Genomic DNA, 16,391 nt, shown 5'->3' on the forward strand with positions numbered 1-16,391 from the left:
CTTGACTTAAGGAATCTTGTTAGTAATGCTTGGGACTTGTCTCGACACGTCATCCTGCGAGGTGTGACGTAATAGGAAATGGGGCGAACTAATCCACATGACCTTGCCCCTTTTTATTTTCCTTATACTTATATTGGTTATACATTAGAGGGTTAGTGGTCCGGGAGGAGGGGGGGAGTTTGGTTCGTTAGAGGGTTAGTGGTCGGGGGGAGTTTGGTTCTTGTTGGATTTGATTTGTGACATAACAATTCACAATCCCTTAAACATAAGACATGTATGAGCAAAATGATTGAGCTAGGACATTCCATTCGAAAGTCCCTTAAACATAAAGTCTATAAGAACGAAGTGATTAAGCAATGACATAATGATCCACAATTTCTTAAACACAAAACTAGATGAAGTGATTAAGTACGAACATAATTATTTATAATCACTTAAACATGAGACATATGAAACATATACTAATTAAGCAAAGATTTAATGATCTACATTCCACATTGCAAACTAATTAAACACAAACATAACCGTTCAAATTTATAATTTATTCTTCTATCTTTCATCAAGATTTAACATATCCCTATATGTTTATAAAAAAAATTATATAAACAATAACAAATTTGAGTGTAAACGAATATTTTTAGAATAAAATCATTTTTGGGTCAAGTAAAGAAAAAAACGATTTCAATTGAATAAAGAAAAAAAAACAATGTAGCAATACATAAAAAAATAGAATCTATATGTAATGTAATGAACCGAAAAAGAAATCGAAATTGAAATAGTAAGATCTAATGCTCGATTCTTTGATTTTCAATCATTTTCTTACGTTCTCTGTTTTCACTAACAGCAAATTAACGAACTGACCTCGCAAATCCGATTCTATTCTAAAGTTGCGCGTCACTGTCTAATATCTACAACCATTCTTCAATGGGGTTTTAGAATTTCAATTGATGAAGATTTTGGTTTTGATTTTGTAACCCAAACCCAAATGGGTGTGGTGAAGTCGTGGTTGTTGTCGATGAACCACACTCACCCTAACACCAAACACGTCTTCTGCTCGAGATCCATCCCTTGGTCCCTCATTTGCGGCTTCATGCTATTCGGTTTGGGTTTAATTTCCCTTTTAACAGGTCACCTTGTTTCTCACGTTGAATGGTACTCTCAACGATTCGTTCACCGCACTTTCTTTTCTTCATCGGTTTGTCTTCTTTTCCTTTTATGCATTGCATCACATAACTCTCTAGCACTCACACCTCTGAAGAAGGCGTATCCGCACTTGTGATTATGTTCAATTTATTTATTTCTCTTAATTATTATCAGCGGCGACATGTCTGGTGTTAGTGTTCGTGCTTCATTAAGGATACTAAACATATAGTGTAATTAACTGAAATATTGATTGATTAGTGAGTTAGTTACAACTCCTAGTTAGTGATTATAGTCGATATTTACTTAATTAGGTAGATAATCATTCATAAGCTCTATATATAGCATGATGGATTTATCTTTTATAATTAATATGATTCCCTCTGAATTTTTACATCATGAATGTTTTTTTTTTAGGATGGAAATGATCATCTGCCAATTGATATTTGGGAATCACAATATTCTAAATACTATTATGGATGCAAAGAAAGGGGACGCAATTTTTCGCGTAAGTTAATTAACTAACTAACTCCTTGTGTTTTGTTTTAATCACAATATTCTAAGTTTTTAGAAGCAATTTGTAGGTTTGTCATGATTCAACTTAGACAAAACAACTAACGACTCTATTTAGCCATGGTTTCATCGTGACAAACCTATTGTGAGACCCTATTTAGCCACAGTTTAACCGTGACAAATTTGAGGCTCTGTGCGGTAGCCCATGTTGCACACCCTCAAAGACAACCCCACCATTGACATGTATGTCCTATGATGTTTCGTTAAGTACAATTATGTTGTCAATATTTCTCCACTGCTTTAGGTTAGATTACATAGGTAGATTAAATAGAGATCAGTGCAAATTTGCTACGATTTTCACTTTGCATATGATTTAGATAATGTCTCAATACTTTGGTGTTATGTTATGTGGTATTAAAACTTACCTTGTGAGAGTTTTAGTGCGTGACATTTTTGTTTTTATAAGTAAAAACACGAAATCAAAATAGAAATTGTTTTCCTCAACTAAATAAGCCCTTGATATGCTAATGCTGTCTACTGTAGAACCTCTATTTGAGCTCAGCGGCTCTCTTCTATTACTATATGGTGATAGGTTTTTTGGCTAGCAATAGATAGATGTGAGTCTACACTGACATTTTTAGAAAACCACTTTAGGCATGGTGTTTTGCATCCCTTGTATATGGTAGTATGGTACTGTTTGATAGAGATTAAACAGGTCCAAATGACTTGTAACATTGCTAGACTTTTTACAAAATTTTGATAATTCGTCCTCCCTTAAAACACACATGTAAAAGTTCAAGTACAAGGAGTTTTCCTTATTCCTTAAACACTTATCTAATATATTTTTATTAGTGAATGCTCCTTTCTAATTATAGTGTGTATAATTGTTCCAGTTGTAAGAGGCTTTCATGGCCCCTTCCATTAGATGACTGAGAAAATTTAAGTGTTCCATCTTATACTTTGTTTTACCTCTAGACAATTCGTTAATATCGGAATGAATCATTTAATTTTTCTACATGCCACTTTCTATCTCATTACGGTAGTTGGATAATGCAGCTGCTATACTTGAGCGCATGTCAAATGGCTACTTGCTTATTGCAGCAAGCGGAGGACTGAACCAACAAAGAACTGGGGTAAGTAGGATATTAGTTTTATAATATGCCATTGGTCCTCACTCAGTGGTGCAATTATCAATTACACGTTCGTGGATGGAAATGATTAATGTATATGGTATTATTTGCTGGCTGTTCTCCTACGGATCAAAATCATGAAAAGGGCAGAACTGATTTTGTGTTAGCACATTTTTTCCTTTTCAGTTGTTTTTGAAGAATGCGAGGCTAGATTGATTAAGTTCTTTTCAAATTCATGATGATAATTGATAGAACTAGTCACATGTTATTATTCTTTCGTTGCATGTTATCGGTGATTAGCATTAGAATGAGAAATTGCATCAATTATCATTTATTAAAATCCTATTATAAACACAGCCTAGTGTGATCTGATTTAGACACGCAGAAATCACAAACTCAACATAAACAAATTATTGATTAAAAATAATATTATTTCTATGGAAATGACAATCATGTTTGTGCCTTCAGATAACTGACGCCGTTGTCGTTGCAAGAATTCTTAATGCTACGCTTGTTGTACCTGAATTAGATCATAATTCTTTTTGGAAAGATGACAGGTAATTTGCATATCATTTCATAGTCTTTACTCATAGTAGAATTACTTTTAATTTAGTTAACAATTGTTCATTTGATAAATGACACTTTTTTTTATTACAGTGACTTTGCCAATATTTTCGATGTTAATTGGTTCATTACTTATCTTGCAAAAGATGTTACTATTGTTAAAAGAGTTCCTGACAAGATCATGCGATCAATGGAGAAACCCCCATATACAATGCGAGTCCCTAGGAAATCAGACCCTGAATATTATCTGGACCAAGCTTTGCCAATACTCTTGAGACGACGGGTAAGGCTGCATGTTATGAAAATTTGTGATTATTTTCACTGGAATATGTTTTGTTTCTTTAAATGACTGCCACGATGAAATGCCTAGTAGCCTGTTAATATGGAAAGTCCTTTCTGAATTCAGCTGTGGTGGTAACAGATTTTTTGGGATATTTTGCAGGTTCTTCAGTTGACAAAGTTTGACTATAGACTTGCCAATGACCTCGATGATGAGCTCCAAAAACTCCGTTGCCGTGTTAATTATCATGCTTTGAGATTTACAAAACCTATACGGAAACTTGGTCAAAAAATTGTAATGAGAATGCAAAAGATGGCGAACCGTTACATAGCAGTTCATTTGAGGTTTGTTCAATAAACCTGCTATATGAAATTTAAATTCAACTTCAATAAATGGCAAAGTGGTGTGAGCTTCCTAATGACAAACATGCTGTCCATATATGTTCCTATCCTTTTATGTCTTTCGATTTGTCTTAATCTGGTTGATTTGTGTTCCCCTTTTCACATCTTCATCATTGTCTGAAATTGATTGCAATCATTTGAACAATTTGAAAATGTCAAACTTTTTACGCAACTTAATAATAGACGGAAGGTTTCAATTGTGGCCATTGTTTGGATTCTCATAATCCATAATGATTTATGGCACAGGTTTGAGCCAGATATGCTGGCATTTTCAGGTTGTTATTTTGGTGGGGGTGAAAAAGAAAAACAAGAGCTTGGTGAAATCAGAAAAAGATGGACAACACTGCCTGTAAGACTACATTCCTATGACATCTACTGACAAAACTATATCATTTCTACTGCCAAGATGACAATTTGTCCTTTTAGAGATGATTTTAGGTTTTATAGATTTTATTCAAGCAGTTACTGTTTTAACTTTTGAAAGTTATAATTTCAGGGTTTTACTTAGAAGCTATTCAAAAAGAAACTTCTCTCAAAATCTTAAACAAACATCTAAATAAACTGAAGCAACAAGCTCCAAAACTAGTTGTTTTCATGTTGATATCAAGTGATTGAGTGGTTATCTCATGTGATAATACAGGATTTGAGCCCTGATGGAGAGCGAAAGCGTGGGAAATGTCCTCTTACTCCTCACGAAGTGGGTTTGATGCTGCGAGCACTTGGTTTTACAAATGACACATATTTATACGTTGCGTCTGGGGAAATATATGGCGGGGATGAAACCATGCAGCCTCTTAAAGAACTTTTCCCCAACATCTATACAAAGGAGATGCTTGTTGAGGAAGAGCTGAAACCTTTTCTTTCATTTTCTTCCCGCCTTGCTGCTATCGATTACATTGTTTGTGATGAAAGTAATGTATTTGTTGCTAACAACAATGGTAACATGGCCAAGATTCTTGCTGGTCAAAGGTAAGAATATATGATTTTACTCTGATGTCATGATTTTATTCTTTCTTCAAAAATTAATATGAATACTGCTCAATACCGGAAAACTGATTTGTCTTGTACGTAACAGGCGATACATGGGTCACAAAAGAACCATTAGACCAAATGCAAAGAAGCTTAGCGCGTTGCTCATGTCAAGGCATGAGATGGACTGGGATACATTTTCTGTAAAGGTAAAGGCATGTCAGAGAGGATTCATGGGAGAGCCAGACGAGATGAAACCTGGACGAGAGTTTCATGAATATCCAAGCGCTTGTGTCTGTGAGAAACCATTTATAGATAAACTGAGTGAAGATGGAATTCACCCGCCTAAACTCGCGTCGAGAAATATGACAACGGGAACTGACTCTGAAATAGGTAGTGGAAATGAAGAAAATTTTGAGCTACCAAAGCCAAGTGAGAGAACATGACATTATGATGATGATGAGAATTGAAAAAGCAACTTTGGTACCTTTAAAGTTGGTAGTAATATTGAGCTGTTACATGGCCATGATGAAAATCTTGTTCTTTCATGTTGTGATGGCTCGAAATAGATCAATGTATAGGGGAAAAGTAAGTAGATGACATCAACGCCTTACAAATGTTAATAGATAATATATGTTTTTTTCTATTGTGAGCTCAGCTATAACATGTTTTTTTCGACAAAATTGTTTTATTTTCTGTCAAGTTGTTTCCCGTGTTATTACTTGTCATCATTATATTATTTAATATTTATTTTTAATATTCAAATATATATATATATATATATATATATATATATATATATATATATATATATATATATATATATATATATATATATATATATATATTCTTAATAATAATAATAATAAACAAAAAACATGTTCTTGCACCTTCCTCTTCTCCAATTTAGATATGGTTTATGGGAGGTTAATATTGAAGGTAAATTCATCTTGGAATTTCTGGCATCTTTTGATATTATTATAGCTAATATCTTATTTAAAAAAGAGATGAGTATTTTATCATATAAGAGTGGTGTGACATGTTCTCAGATAGATTACTTTTTTATTAAAAAGTCAGATAGAAAAGTTTGTTTGGACTCTAAAGTTATTTTAGGAGATAGTTTGACTACCTAACATAGAGTATTGATTATGGATGTAAGAATCAAGAGGAAAGCAAATAGAGAAGTCACATGAGAGCGTCACTGATCAAATGGTGGCATTTGAATGATGAAAAACAAAAAAGTTTTCAACACAAGATCTTGGAGGGAGGATTTAGACAACTACAATGAAATGCAAATGATATGCGAAATAAGATGGTCCAATAGATTAAAAAAGTATAATCAAGAGGTTTTGGACCTAGGGGTAAAGAATCGTGGTGGTGGAATGGAAGTGTTCAGAATAATGTTACTAGTGAAAAGTGATTGCTTTAAAGAATGATATACGTGTAAATATGCTGAAACTTGAGAAAAGTATTTGAAAGCTAATATCGAGATCAAGAAGGCAATAAGTGAAACAAGAACCCAAGTTTTTGATGGATTGTACCAATCTTTAGAAATCAATGATGGAGAAACTCTATATATAGCCTTGCTAAGGGAAGAGGAAGAAACACAAGAGATTTGGATTCAGTGAAGTGTGTTAAAGATGAAGAAGGAAAAAGTCTTGGTTCATAAAAAAGATATAAAGGATAAGTGGAAAATGTGCTATAATTTATTTAATGAATGATATGATATCTCATCAGACTCTAGCAAGCTCGATATTAAGTAAGAACATCGAAACTATAATTATTACCGTCAGATTCTAAATCAAAAGGTAAAAAGAAGCGTTGAAAAAGATAAGTAACAATAAGGCAGTTGGGTCTAAAGACATATACATATTTAAGTGAGGATTTTTTTTTAAAATAGATGATTTATTGGTTCACCAAACTCATTAATGAAATTATGGGGTTAAAGCACTTGTTCGATGAATTGAGACATTACTTATAATTTATAAGAACATAGTGGATATATAAATTTGTGCAGATTATAAGGGGTTAAACTTATAAGTCATTACCATGAAATGATGAGAAAGATTAATTGAATGGAGACTAAGAAAAGAGACTTTACTATGAATCAAATTGGTTTTATGCATGAGAGGTCGATTATGAAAGCGATTTATCTACTACGATGTGTGATGGAGCAGTATCGCATGGACCGATAAGACTTTCACTTAATTTTTATTGACTTGAAAAAGGTATATGATAAAGAGAATATAGAGATTTTGTTGAACACCATAGAGAAGATAACAGTTAGGATTGCATATATTCGAGCTATTTAAGATATGTATAAAAGAGTATCTACTGTTGTGCAGACACAGAGTCAAGATATAGACATTTTTCTCATTATAATAGGTTTTGATCAAAGTTCAATTGTACGCCTTACCTTTTTTCTTTGATTTTGGGTATACTTACCTAACACATTCAAGAGTTAGCATTAAGATGTATGCTTTTTGCATGTGACATAGATCTACTTAGAGATTTGAATAAGGACTTAATGGGAGGTTGGAGGCTTGAAGACGACATTTAGAAACATATGGGTTTCGCCTAAGCAGAAGTAAAACAGAGCATATGGAATATAAGTTCAATAAAAGGAGAAGTACTTCTAACCTATAGGTAAATTTTGGAGATCATATCATCCCACTATAGGTAAATTTTGAAGATCATATCATCCCACAAGTCATGTAGTTAAATATCTTGGGTCTGTAATACAAAACGATAGAAATATAGAAAGGATGTGAACTATCAAATTTAAGTTAGGTGACTGAAATTGAAGGGGACTTCTGGAATTTTATGTGACATAAACGTATGGTTCAAGCTTATCGGACTATGATAAGACCTACGATGTTTTGCGGGACATATTGTTTGACGGTTAATAGTCAACATGAGAATAAAGTAAGTGTAACAGAGATAAGGATATTGCGTTGGATGTGCAGTAATATTAGACGTGATAATATTAGAAATGAGTGTTGAGGTAGCACCTATAGTAGACAGGATCTTGGAAAATAAACTTAGGTGGTTTGGACATGTAAAGAGAATACATATAAATTGTGTAGTAAGGAAAGTAGACCAGACAAAGAGAAATCAAACAATTAGATGTAAAGGAAGATTTAGAAAATTTATAAGAGAAATTATTAAAAAAGAACTCGAGATTAATGACTTAGGATAGAAACATGGTCATGAATAGAACATAATGGCAAAAGTTGATCATATAACCGATCTCACTTAGTTGTATAAAATTTTGTTGTTGTTGAATGAAAAACACAATAAACAAAATTGAGTCTAAGTTTACAAAAACACTAGTTATAATATTTAAAAAGATATGGGTTTATTAGCGTCAAGAAAAAAAAGTGAATTAAAAAATTATTAAAATCGCAAATTAAAATCTAAATTCTATAGATTTCACGTTTTTAAGTCAGCATTCCGTTTTAAATCGAAAGTAAAAACATTTTTATGTAAAATCATATTCTAAAATGATTTTAAATGGTTTAAATCGCTATGAAATCGATAAAACATATAAAATCAATGAATTTTACTCTATGGCCGATTTTACCTTTTTCTTAATCAAATTTTATCAAATTGAAGATGAAGACAAACAAATATGCAGATGATATTGTAAAATGATTAAATTTTCTATTAAGTTAAGGATGAAAAGACATTTTATTTTAATTTGAGAAATTTATGAAACTTAATTAACTCTACGATATTGTGTTTTAATTTTTTTATAGATTAAATAAGTTAAGATGAAAAATCGATTATGGAATGAATCAAAAGCACTTTGCTTTTGATAGATGAGTCATAATCTTTTTGTTCTTCTTCCATGCCAATGCAAATCTCTTATTTTTCTCTTTTTCTAAACTTCATCCTCCACACTCATTTAACGCCATTGATCTTCTCTTCATCTTTCTCTATACATCTTTATAGCCACCAGTTTCTTCTTACCCCCATCAAATTTTTTGTTGATTCAAGAAATAATTTAATTTTTGTTATTTATCTTTTGAGTAAAAATGACGTGACACCAAGAAATTTTTAATTTTTGTAGTTATTTAAATACCTTTTGAGTTAAAATGACGTGACACCAAACAATCCGCCATGTTATATTAGTGAGAACCACCGCCCACGTGTCATCAAAAGTGATAAGAGATTAAAAATATGAGATAAATAGGACAAAAGATAAATCGAGAAATATTATAAAAATGAAACCACCAAAAAAATTTTAAACCGAATATATAATATAAAAATCATTTTAAGAGAAAATGAAATAAACAGAGGCCCTAAGTAGCTTATTAGAATATATTTAATAAAGTGATATGAATTCCAATAAAAAAATTGGCGCTCGTGAAATTATGATTGTTATACATTTAACTAGCTAAAGCTTGTTAGATGAATTTTCTAAAGTATATTTTCTTTAAAAAAACATTAATGTTACTCTAATTTATTCATTAATAATTACTAGTTTTTTTACAAAAATAATCCACTTTTTTAAGGAAATTCCCAAAATACCTATGGTTTCAAAAAAAATTCCAAAATACCTCATTTTTAGGAGGAGTCTCCAATTGAATTTGTGACTCCTCTTAAAACTTGAATGGAGGCGCCAATTGGATTGGCTAGGGCAGGAGCCCTAGCCAATCCAATTGACGCCTATGTGTAGGTTTTAAGAGGAGTTGCCAATTCAATTGGAGACTCCTCCTAAAATGCATTTTTTGTCTTATAAATAGATGCGTTGTGTGACCAATTGTTCCACATCTCATATAATCATTTGGCTATCTTGTTTGGTGTTCGTCGCCGATACGGAAAGGTGATTTATGCGAGAGACAAACCTCAAATGCTGATGCTGTTTTGGAACATCACCACGTTCGATCAACTGAAGAGGGAGCTGGTTCGTTGGTTAGATGGGAAAATACCAGAAGGGGAAAAAATCAGAAGTATTGAGAGACTTGACAGTATCTTTGGTTGGGTGCGAATGAAGACTGATAAGGATGCTAGGGAAATGATGTTTGGTCGAGACGACATCAATTTGATTATTGTAATCAGTTAGAAGTATTTATGTTTTCAGATAGCTTATTTTGTACTGATGTTTGTTGTGAACCTCGTTGTAACAAGAACTTAATGATATATAATGATTGAATGTTACAGAAATACAATGTTACAAAAAGCTTAAGACCTAGATGATGCTCCTCGATTGGGACAGTTGCTCTTGTTGTGTCCTGGTTGACGATAGATACTACATAATCTTATCATTTTATCTGTGGAATCCATCTCTGTTCTTATACGTGTGTTGTTTGACCTTCCTTTCTTCTTTCTGCGCATCTCGTCATTGTGCCAAACAATATCTCCTTCATATGGAAGCCAGTAATCCTCCATTGGTAGTACTGAGAAGCTTTGAGTATATACATTCATGATGGTGTTGGCCTTATACACATCAGATAAATGGTTGTAAGCGTCTTGACGAGTATAAGCGCATGCTGCTATGACATGGAAGCAAGGTATGCGGAAGGCCTGGAATTTTCCACAATCGCACCAACTTCTGTTTAGTCTAACAGCGTAGGCTAAATTTGGTCTCCCCTCGTTGTTGCCCATTGTTTCCTGGACGCTGAAATTTTGTCTATGGCGGTCAAAGACTGTTACAGCGTGTGTGCTAGCTTTGATGCTCTCCTCTTTCATGACCTTCATGCAACACTCACTGAATACTTGCCCGGACATTAACACTGCACTCCATCTTTCACCTCTGGTTGCGAACATAGAAGCCAACCTATAATAGGTTGATCTTACCAAGGCGGTTATCGGCAGATTTCGAATTCCTTTGAAAACCCCGTTCATGCATTCCACAATGTTTGTTGTCATGTGGCCCCATCGACAACCTCTGTCAAATGCCCTTGTCCACTGCTCTACTGGTATGTTATTTATCCATCTCCCCGCGTCTTTATTAGACAGTCTAATTTCATCACGATAATATTGAAATGACGGTCGAGTTAAAGCATACCCAGCATTCACCACCTTCTTGCGAAGATTCTTATCTTTTATAGCACGCATGAAATTTTGTGCAATGTGTCTGATACATTAGACATGTGTAGAAGGAGGATCATGCCATCCGTTGTCATGGTTGTTATAGGCACTCTCAATGGCAGCATGTCTATCAGAAATCAAACAGAGATTGGCTTGTGGAGCCACATGCGTTCTGAGATGTCGAAGGAAGAAACCACATCCACCAGCCGTTTCACCTTCAACAAGAGCAAAGGCAATGGGAAAGACATTGTTGTTGCCGTCTTGTGCAACCGCCATGAGCAAAGTACCCTTGTATTTTTCGTATAACCAAGTGCCATCAATTTGAATAATAGGTTTGCAGAATGTGAAACCTTTGATGCACGGGTCAAATGCCCAAAAGAGACGGTGAAATATTCTATTACCTGTAGCACAGGTTTCGTCTGGCATCATTGCTGGCACTGTCTCCATAATTGCCACAGTTCCTGCGACATATGTTTTTAGTGCCCATAAAAACCGTGGCAATTCCTTGAATGAATCCTCCCAGTTGCCGAAAACCTGTTCAACAACCTTTGTCCTCGCAATCCAGGCTTTCTTGTAAGATGGAGTATAATTATATGTTGTTCTGATATGGGATATAATTATACTCACCTTCACTGATGGGTCTTTATTAACCAACGGCAGAATGTCTTGACATATCAAAGTTGCGCTTAGTTTACGGTGATCTTGTTCAACGTTAGTTGCAATGCAACTGTGAGGTGGGTCTATTGAAGCGATCTCCCAAGAGTCATTTTTCTTCTTGTAAGACGCAGCCAAACGAAACTTACAAAGCATGTTACAACATTCGATAACATACCTTCTAGAATCAGTGTGTTTCACTGTAAAGTCAGCAAAGTTGTTCATGTGGAATTTTTTGATTGCCAGAACACATTCTTCTTTGGTACGAAACATGTCTCCCACCTTTAATTCGCCTTCTGATCTCGGATACGGATTATAGAAAACACTGTTGGATGTTTCATCATCGTGAAGATCCATATTTATCATATGTTGAGGCGGATTGTAGACATGACTAAGAGGTATTGGTGGTGGTTGATCATCATCTTCATCGTCGTTGTTCCGCATGTGATCAACCTGTATCTCGGTCTCCTCTTCTTCTTCATCAACGGCATCCACTTCTGCCTCTGCTTCTGGGTTGACGTCATCTGACCATTGTCGATCATCTTCACCAGATTCATCCTGACCGGTTAGTTGAGACTGTTGAGATGATATACATGGTTGAAGAGTAATGCACAACTCAATACAGTTGCAGCCTGAAGGTTCATGACTAACAAACATGTATTCAACATCTTCATCGTCTCGTACCTTTAGGGGAAAAAACTTGCATTGACCATTCTAAAAAAATATTGGATTTTGATATGTGATCTTTGACACGATACCGGATCCTATAAAGGATTGTATTCTTTTTCTCAAATGCAAGAAGGTTGCATTTCTCTTGATCGTGATTCTAATGGTATCAATGTTTCGAAAACAAAAATCATGTAGCTCAGACTCGTATGTTTCACCGTTGCAGTAAACGTTGACACTATATAATGATGAAGATGACATTGTGCAGATGAAAATTATTTTCTTACTGCAGATGAATGTGAGTGAAGTGTCTTGGATGTTGATAGTAAGACACTTAAATAGATGAGTGAAGTGTCTCACATGCTAGCTAGTTCGGAGTGACGTGTCAGACATGCAAGCTAGTCCGAAATGACGTGTCGGACATGCAAGATAGTCTGAGATGATGTGTCAACCATGCAAGCTATCAAGAAGTGACTTGTTCAGCATGCAAGAGACAAGACAGCCACGTGTCCGACATGCAAGATAGTCTGAGATGATGTGTCAACCATGCAAGCTATCAAGAAGTGACTTGTTCAGCATGCAGGAGACAAGACAGCCACGTGTCAGACATGCAGACACACACTCCAAATGGATTGGCGCCTCCACTTATTCCTTCTACATGGTCGCCAATTCAAGTGGAGACACCATGCATTCAGACCTCGAAACTAAGCAATCAGACCTAGGTCTTGCATGCATGTCCCTATGGAGGCGCCAATTTAAATGGCGACTCCTCTTAAAGGTTGTACATGGTCGCCAATTCGTGTGGAGACACCATGCAAGCACAACTTTTCATGCTCTCATCCATTTGCCTATAAATACATCCACTCCATCAACATTTCTTCCACACCATCACTCTCACTACTTCCTCTACAATACTTCTTTTATAATTTCATCTTCAACAACGTCTTCTAGTTTCATCTACACCAACCCCCCAACGAAATGTCTTTACTCACAATGGGCGAAGCACATAGAGGAACGGTTGCAAACATCGCAACATATGTAAGTTTTTTCTTTTGTTAACTTTTTATCTTTCATCTTCACCAACCCCATTTTATTTTGACATACCAACTTAGTCAAGTGTTTTATTCTTTCTTTTATAGGATGTATCAAGGTTTCAAACTCGGGTCCACGAATATGTCCATATGGACCCGATGATTCAACCTTATGTTGAACTCGCCGGTTTTGGTCATATTAGCAAGATTTTGTCTTGGTCTATAGATAACAAGTTCATTCTAGCCTTATGCGAAAGATGGAGACCAGAGACACACACATTTTGGTTCCCAACCGGTGAGTGTACCGTGACGTTAGAAGACGTTTACATGATTTTAGGACTACCTATTGAAGGCAAGGTTGTTAATGGTAAGACCAACTATGCAAATTCAATTTGCATGGAGCTTTTAGACACTGATTTGTTAGATGATAATGCTAGAGGTCAAGGTATACTACTCTCACGCCTAAAGTCATATTATAATAGTTTATACTTAGATGAGCATTCTACCGAAGATGCTCGAATAATAAAAACTAGGTGTTACATTATGTTGTTAATAGAATCGTTTTTATTTCCCGAAGGTAATGGTTCTAGCATGCATATTATGTACTTACCTCTACTTAGACATTTAGATAGAATAGGAAATTACAGTTGGGGATCTGCTTGTCTAGCCTATCTCTATAGCTCGTTGTGCAAAAACTCCCACAAAGACACATCTACATTTTTTGGATGTGCTGTTTTGCTACAAGCATGGGGTTGGTCAAGACTACCGTCTCTAGCACCGATCAATAACAACCCTTTCACTTTTCCATATGCACAAAAGTAAGTTGTTTAAATTGCTATATCTTTACTTACTTCCTTAAAGTTTATTACCTCAAACTAATTTTTTTTGACTTTTTGGTGTAGATGGTCGGCACGTGGTATGAGTTACAACAGATGTCCGAGACACTGTATTACTCAGTATCGCAACCTATTGGATCACCTTCGACCGACAGACGTAAGCAAAATAACTTAATTATTTCGTTATATTTTGTTAACTTTTTCTACATTCATTATAATCCTATCTTCTTTAACATTTCAGTTCATTTGGCGTCCATACCTTAATTTGGATCATGACCATGAGGTCAACGCTGAAGACGCAGCCGTATGGACTGCATGCACACCGATAATACGGTTCACAACTGTGGAGATGCACAACACCGATCGTGTGAAACTGCAGTTCGGTATGGTTCAGAATATCCCAGATCCCCCAGCTAGCCTAGGAGAATGGCATCTGCGTAAAATTAACGACCAATGGAACTTCAATCCATGGCAAAGCTTCGCAAGATCGGAGTGTCGCAAATGGAAGCACCGTCATGACCATGTCTTAACTGACGCAGTCATGCCAATTGAGGTAAAATCAAGTCGTACTTATATGGCTTGATACAGATCGGTTGGTTTTCAGTTCATCGCTGAAGATATGTACCTATACGATCCACGCCAGGCAAGTTACACACAAGAAGGATCAACATCTAACCCCCAACAACATTCTCAGCCCGGTTATTCACAACACCCTATCCGTCAAACTTTCCATTCCACAAACACACAAACATACAACCAAAACATGACATTCACCCAACCCCAATACCAAGAGCATACCCCATACCACCACCAACAAATTGACCATCAACCTGAGACCCAACATCGCTTCGCACCCACATCATCACCCTACCAAAGTCGCCTTAGCCAAAACACCAACCGCCCCTCCTCCTACCGTAGCCAAGAAGCCCAAACATCACAAAACCAAAACATCCAACAACCCTATCTCTACCAAACACCCCAACAACCTTTCCAACCTTTCCTCGACGCATCATTCACACTCATGTCTCCCTTCAACCGTCTCGGTCGCCCATCCATGAGTCAACCACATCCCAACTTCTCTGGCATGGGTCATGAGCTCAGCTACGGCGGTACACCATCAATGCATACTGAAGACTATGTTGACTGTCTGAATACCTCAACAGACCTTCTCCTGTAGTTGGTAGTAACGCTCCTGGCCCCTCAGATGATCAAACACCGGTGCAGAATCGTCAACGTGGGTTAGGACCAAGGGTTAGGGTAGCTAGAGGATGTGGGATCTGAGGTCGGTTAGGTGATCCCGGTCATCACCATTAGGTTTCTTTGTGTAAACTCCAAACTTTATTAATATCAAGTCGTATTATATCAAATTTATCTTTCACTTATGTCATAAAACACAAAAAATTGCATTTTAGGAGGAGTCTCCAGTTGAATTGGCGACTCCTCTTAAAACCTACACATAGGCGCCAATTGGATTGGCTAGGGCATGTGCCCTAGCCAATCCAATTGACACCTCCATTCAAGTTTTAAGAGGAGTCTCCAGTTCAATTGACGACTCCTCCTAAAAGTGGGGTATTTTGAGAATTTTTTTGAAACTATGGATATTTTGGAAGTTTCCTTTAAAAAGTGGGTTATTTGGATTAAAAAACCACAATTACCCCTTTCCGTTAAATTTTGACTTTTTATTCAATAATATATTTAAACTATGTATAAACTAAATATATAAATTTACTTGTAAAAGAGAATGATAATGATAGATAAAATAATATTCTTCGTATACATAACATTCTATATATACTTTAAATTACTTGATATAAGATTATTTTTTCACGTACAATAACCAAAACAGTTTCTAATAACATTTTCATATGATTTATGTCATTTTCTTCCTCTTTGAAAGAGAATCGAAAATTTTCATATTTCTCCACGTCAGAGGTGACATGAAATCATCATCACAAACAAGAACGAAAGGCCACTTCTAATAACCCGGATGCACCTTTTTCTTTCAAGATGAAACAAATATTGGCAAGTTTCAAAATTTATAATATAATCTACAAAACAATAAATATTAATATAATGATTAAATCTTTTTTTACAGAGCTGATGATTGTGACAACAAATGCTATCCCAGATTTTGCCAACCTATATTTAATGCTCAGGCAAAGAGGCAAAGG

At 35.4% G+C, this 16,391-nt stretch overlaps 1 protein-coding gene across 1 annotated transcript; it reads left to right on the forward strand.

The window, feature by feature from the left end:
* Positions 1–726: 726 nt before the first annotated feature.
* Positions 727–5,680, forward strand: LOC127074187 (O-fucosyltransferase 29). Its single transcript, XM_051015482.1, has 9 exons — positions 727–1,195; positions 1,558–1,648; positions 2,710–2,786; positions 3,252–3,340; positions 3,441–3,630; positions 3,790–3,971; positions 4,275–4,377; positions 4,669–4,997; positions 5,104–5,680. The coding sequence occupies exons 1-9, from the start codon at positions 986–988 to the stop codon at positions 5,441–5,443; spliced, it is 1,611 nt and encodes a 536-aa protein (XP_050871439.1). The 5' UTR covers positions 727–985; the 3' UTR covers positions 5,444–5,680.
* Positions 5,681–16,391: the final 10,711 nt, after the last annotated feature.

Source organism: Lathyrus oleraceus, chromosome 4 (assembly GCF_024323335.1).
Source record: "Lathyrus oleraceus cultivar Zhongwan6 chromosome 4, CAAS_Psat_ZW6_1.0, whole genome shotgun sequence".
Taxonomy (NCBI): Eukaryota; Viridiplantae; Streptophyta; class Magnoliopsida; order Fabales; family Fabaceae; genus Lathyrus; species Lathyrus oleraceus.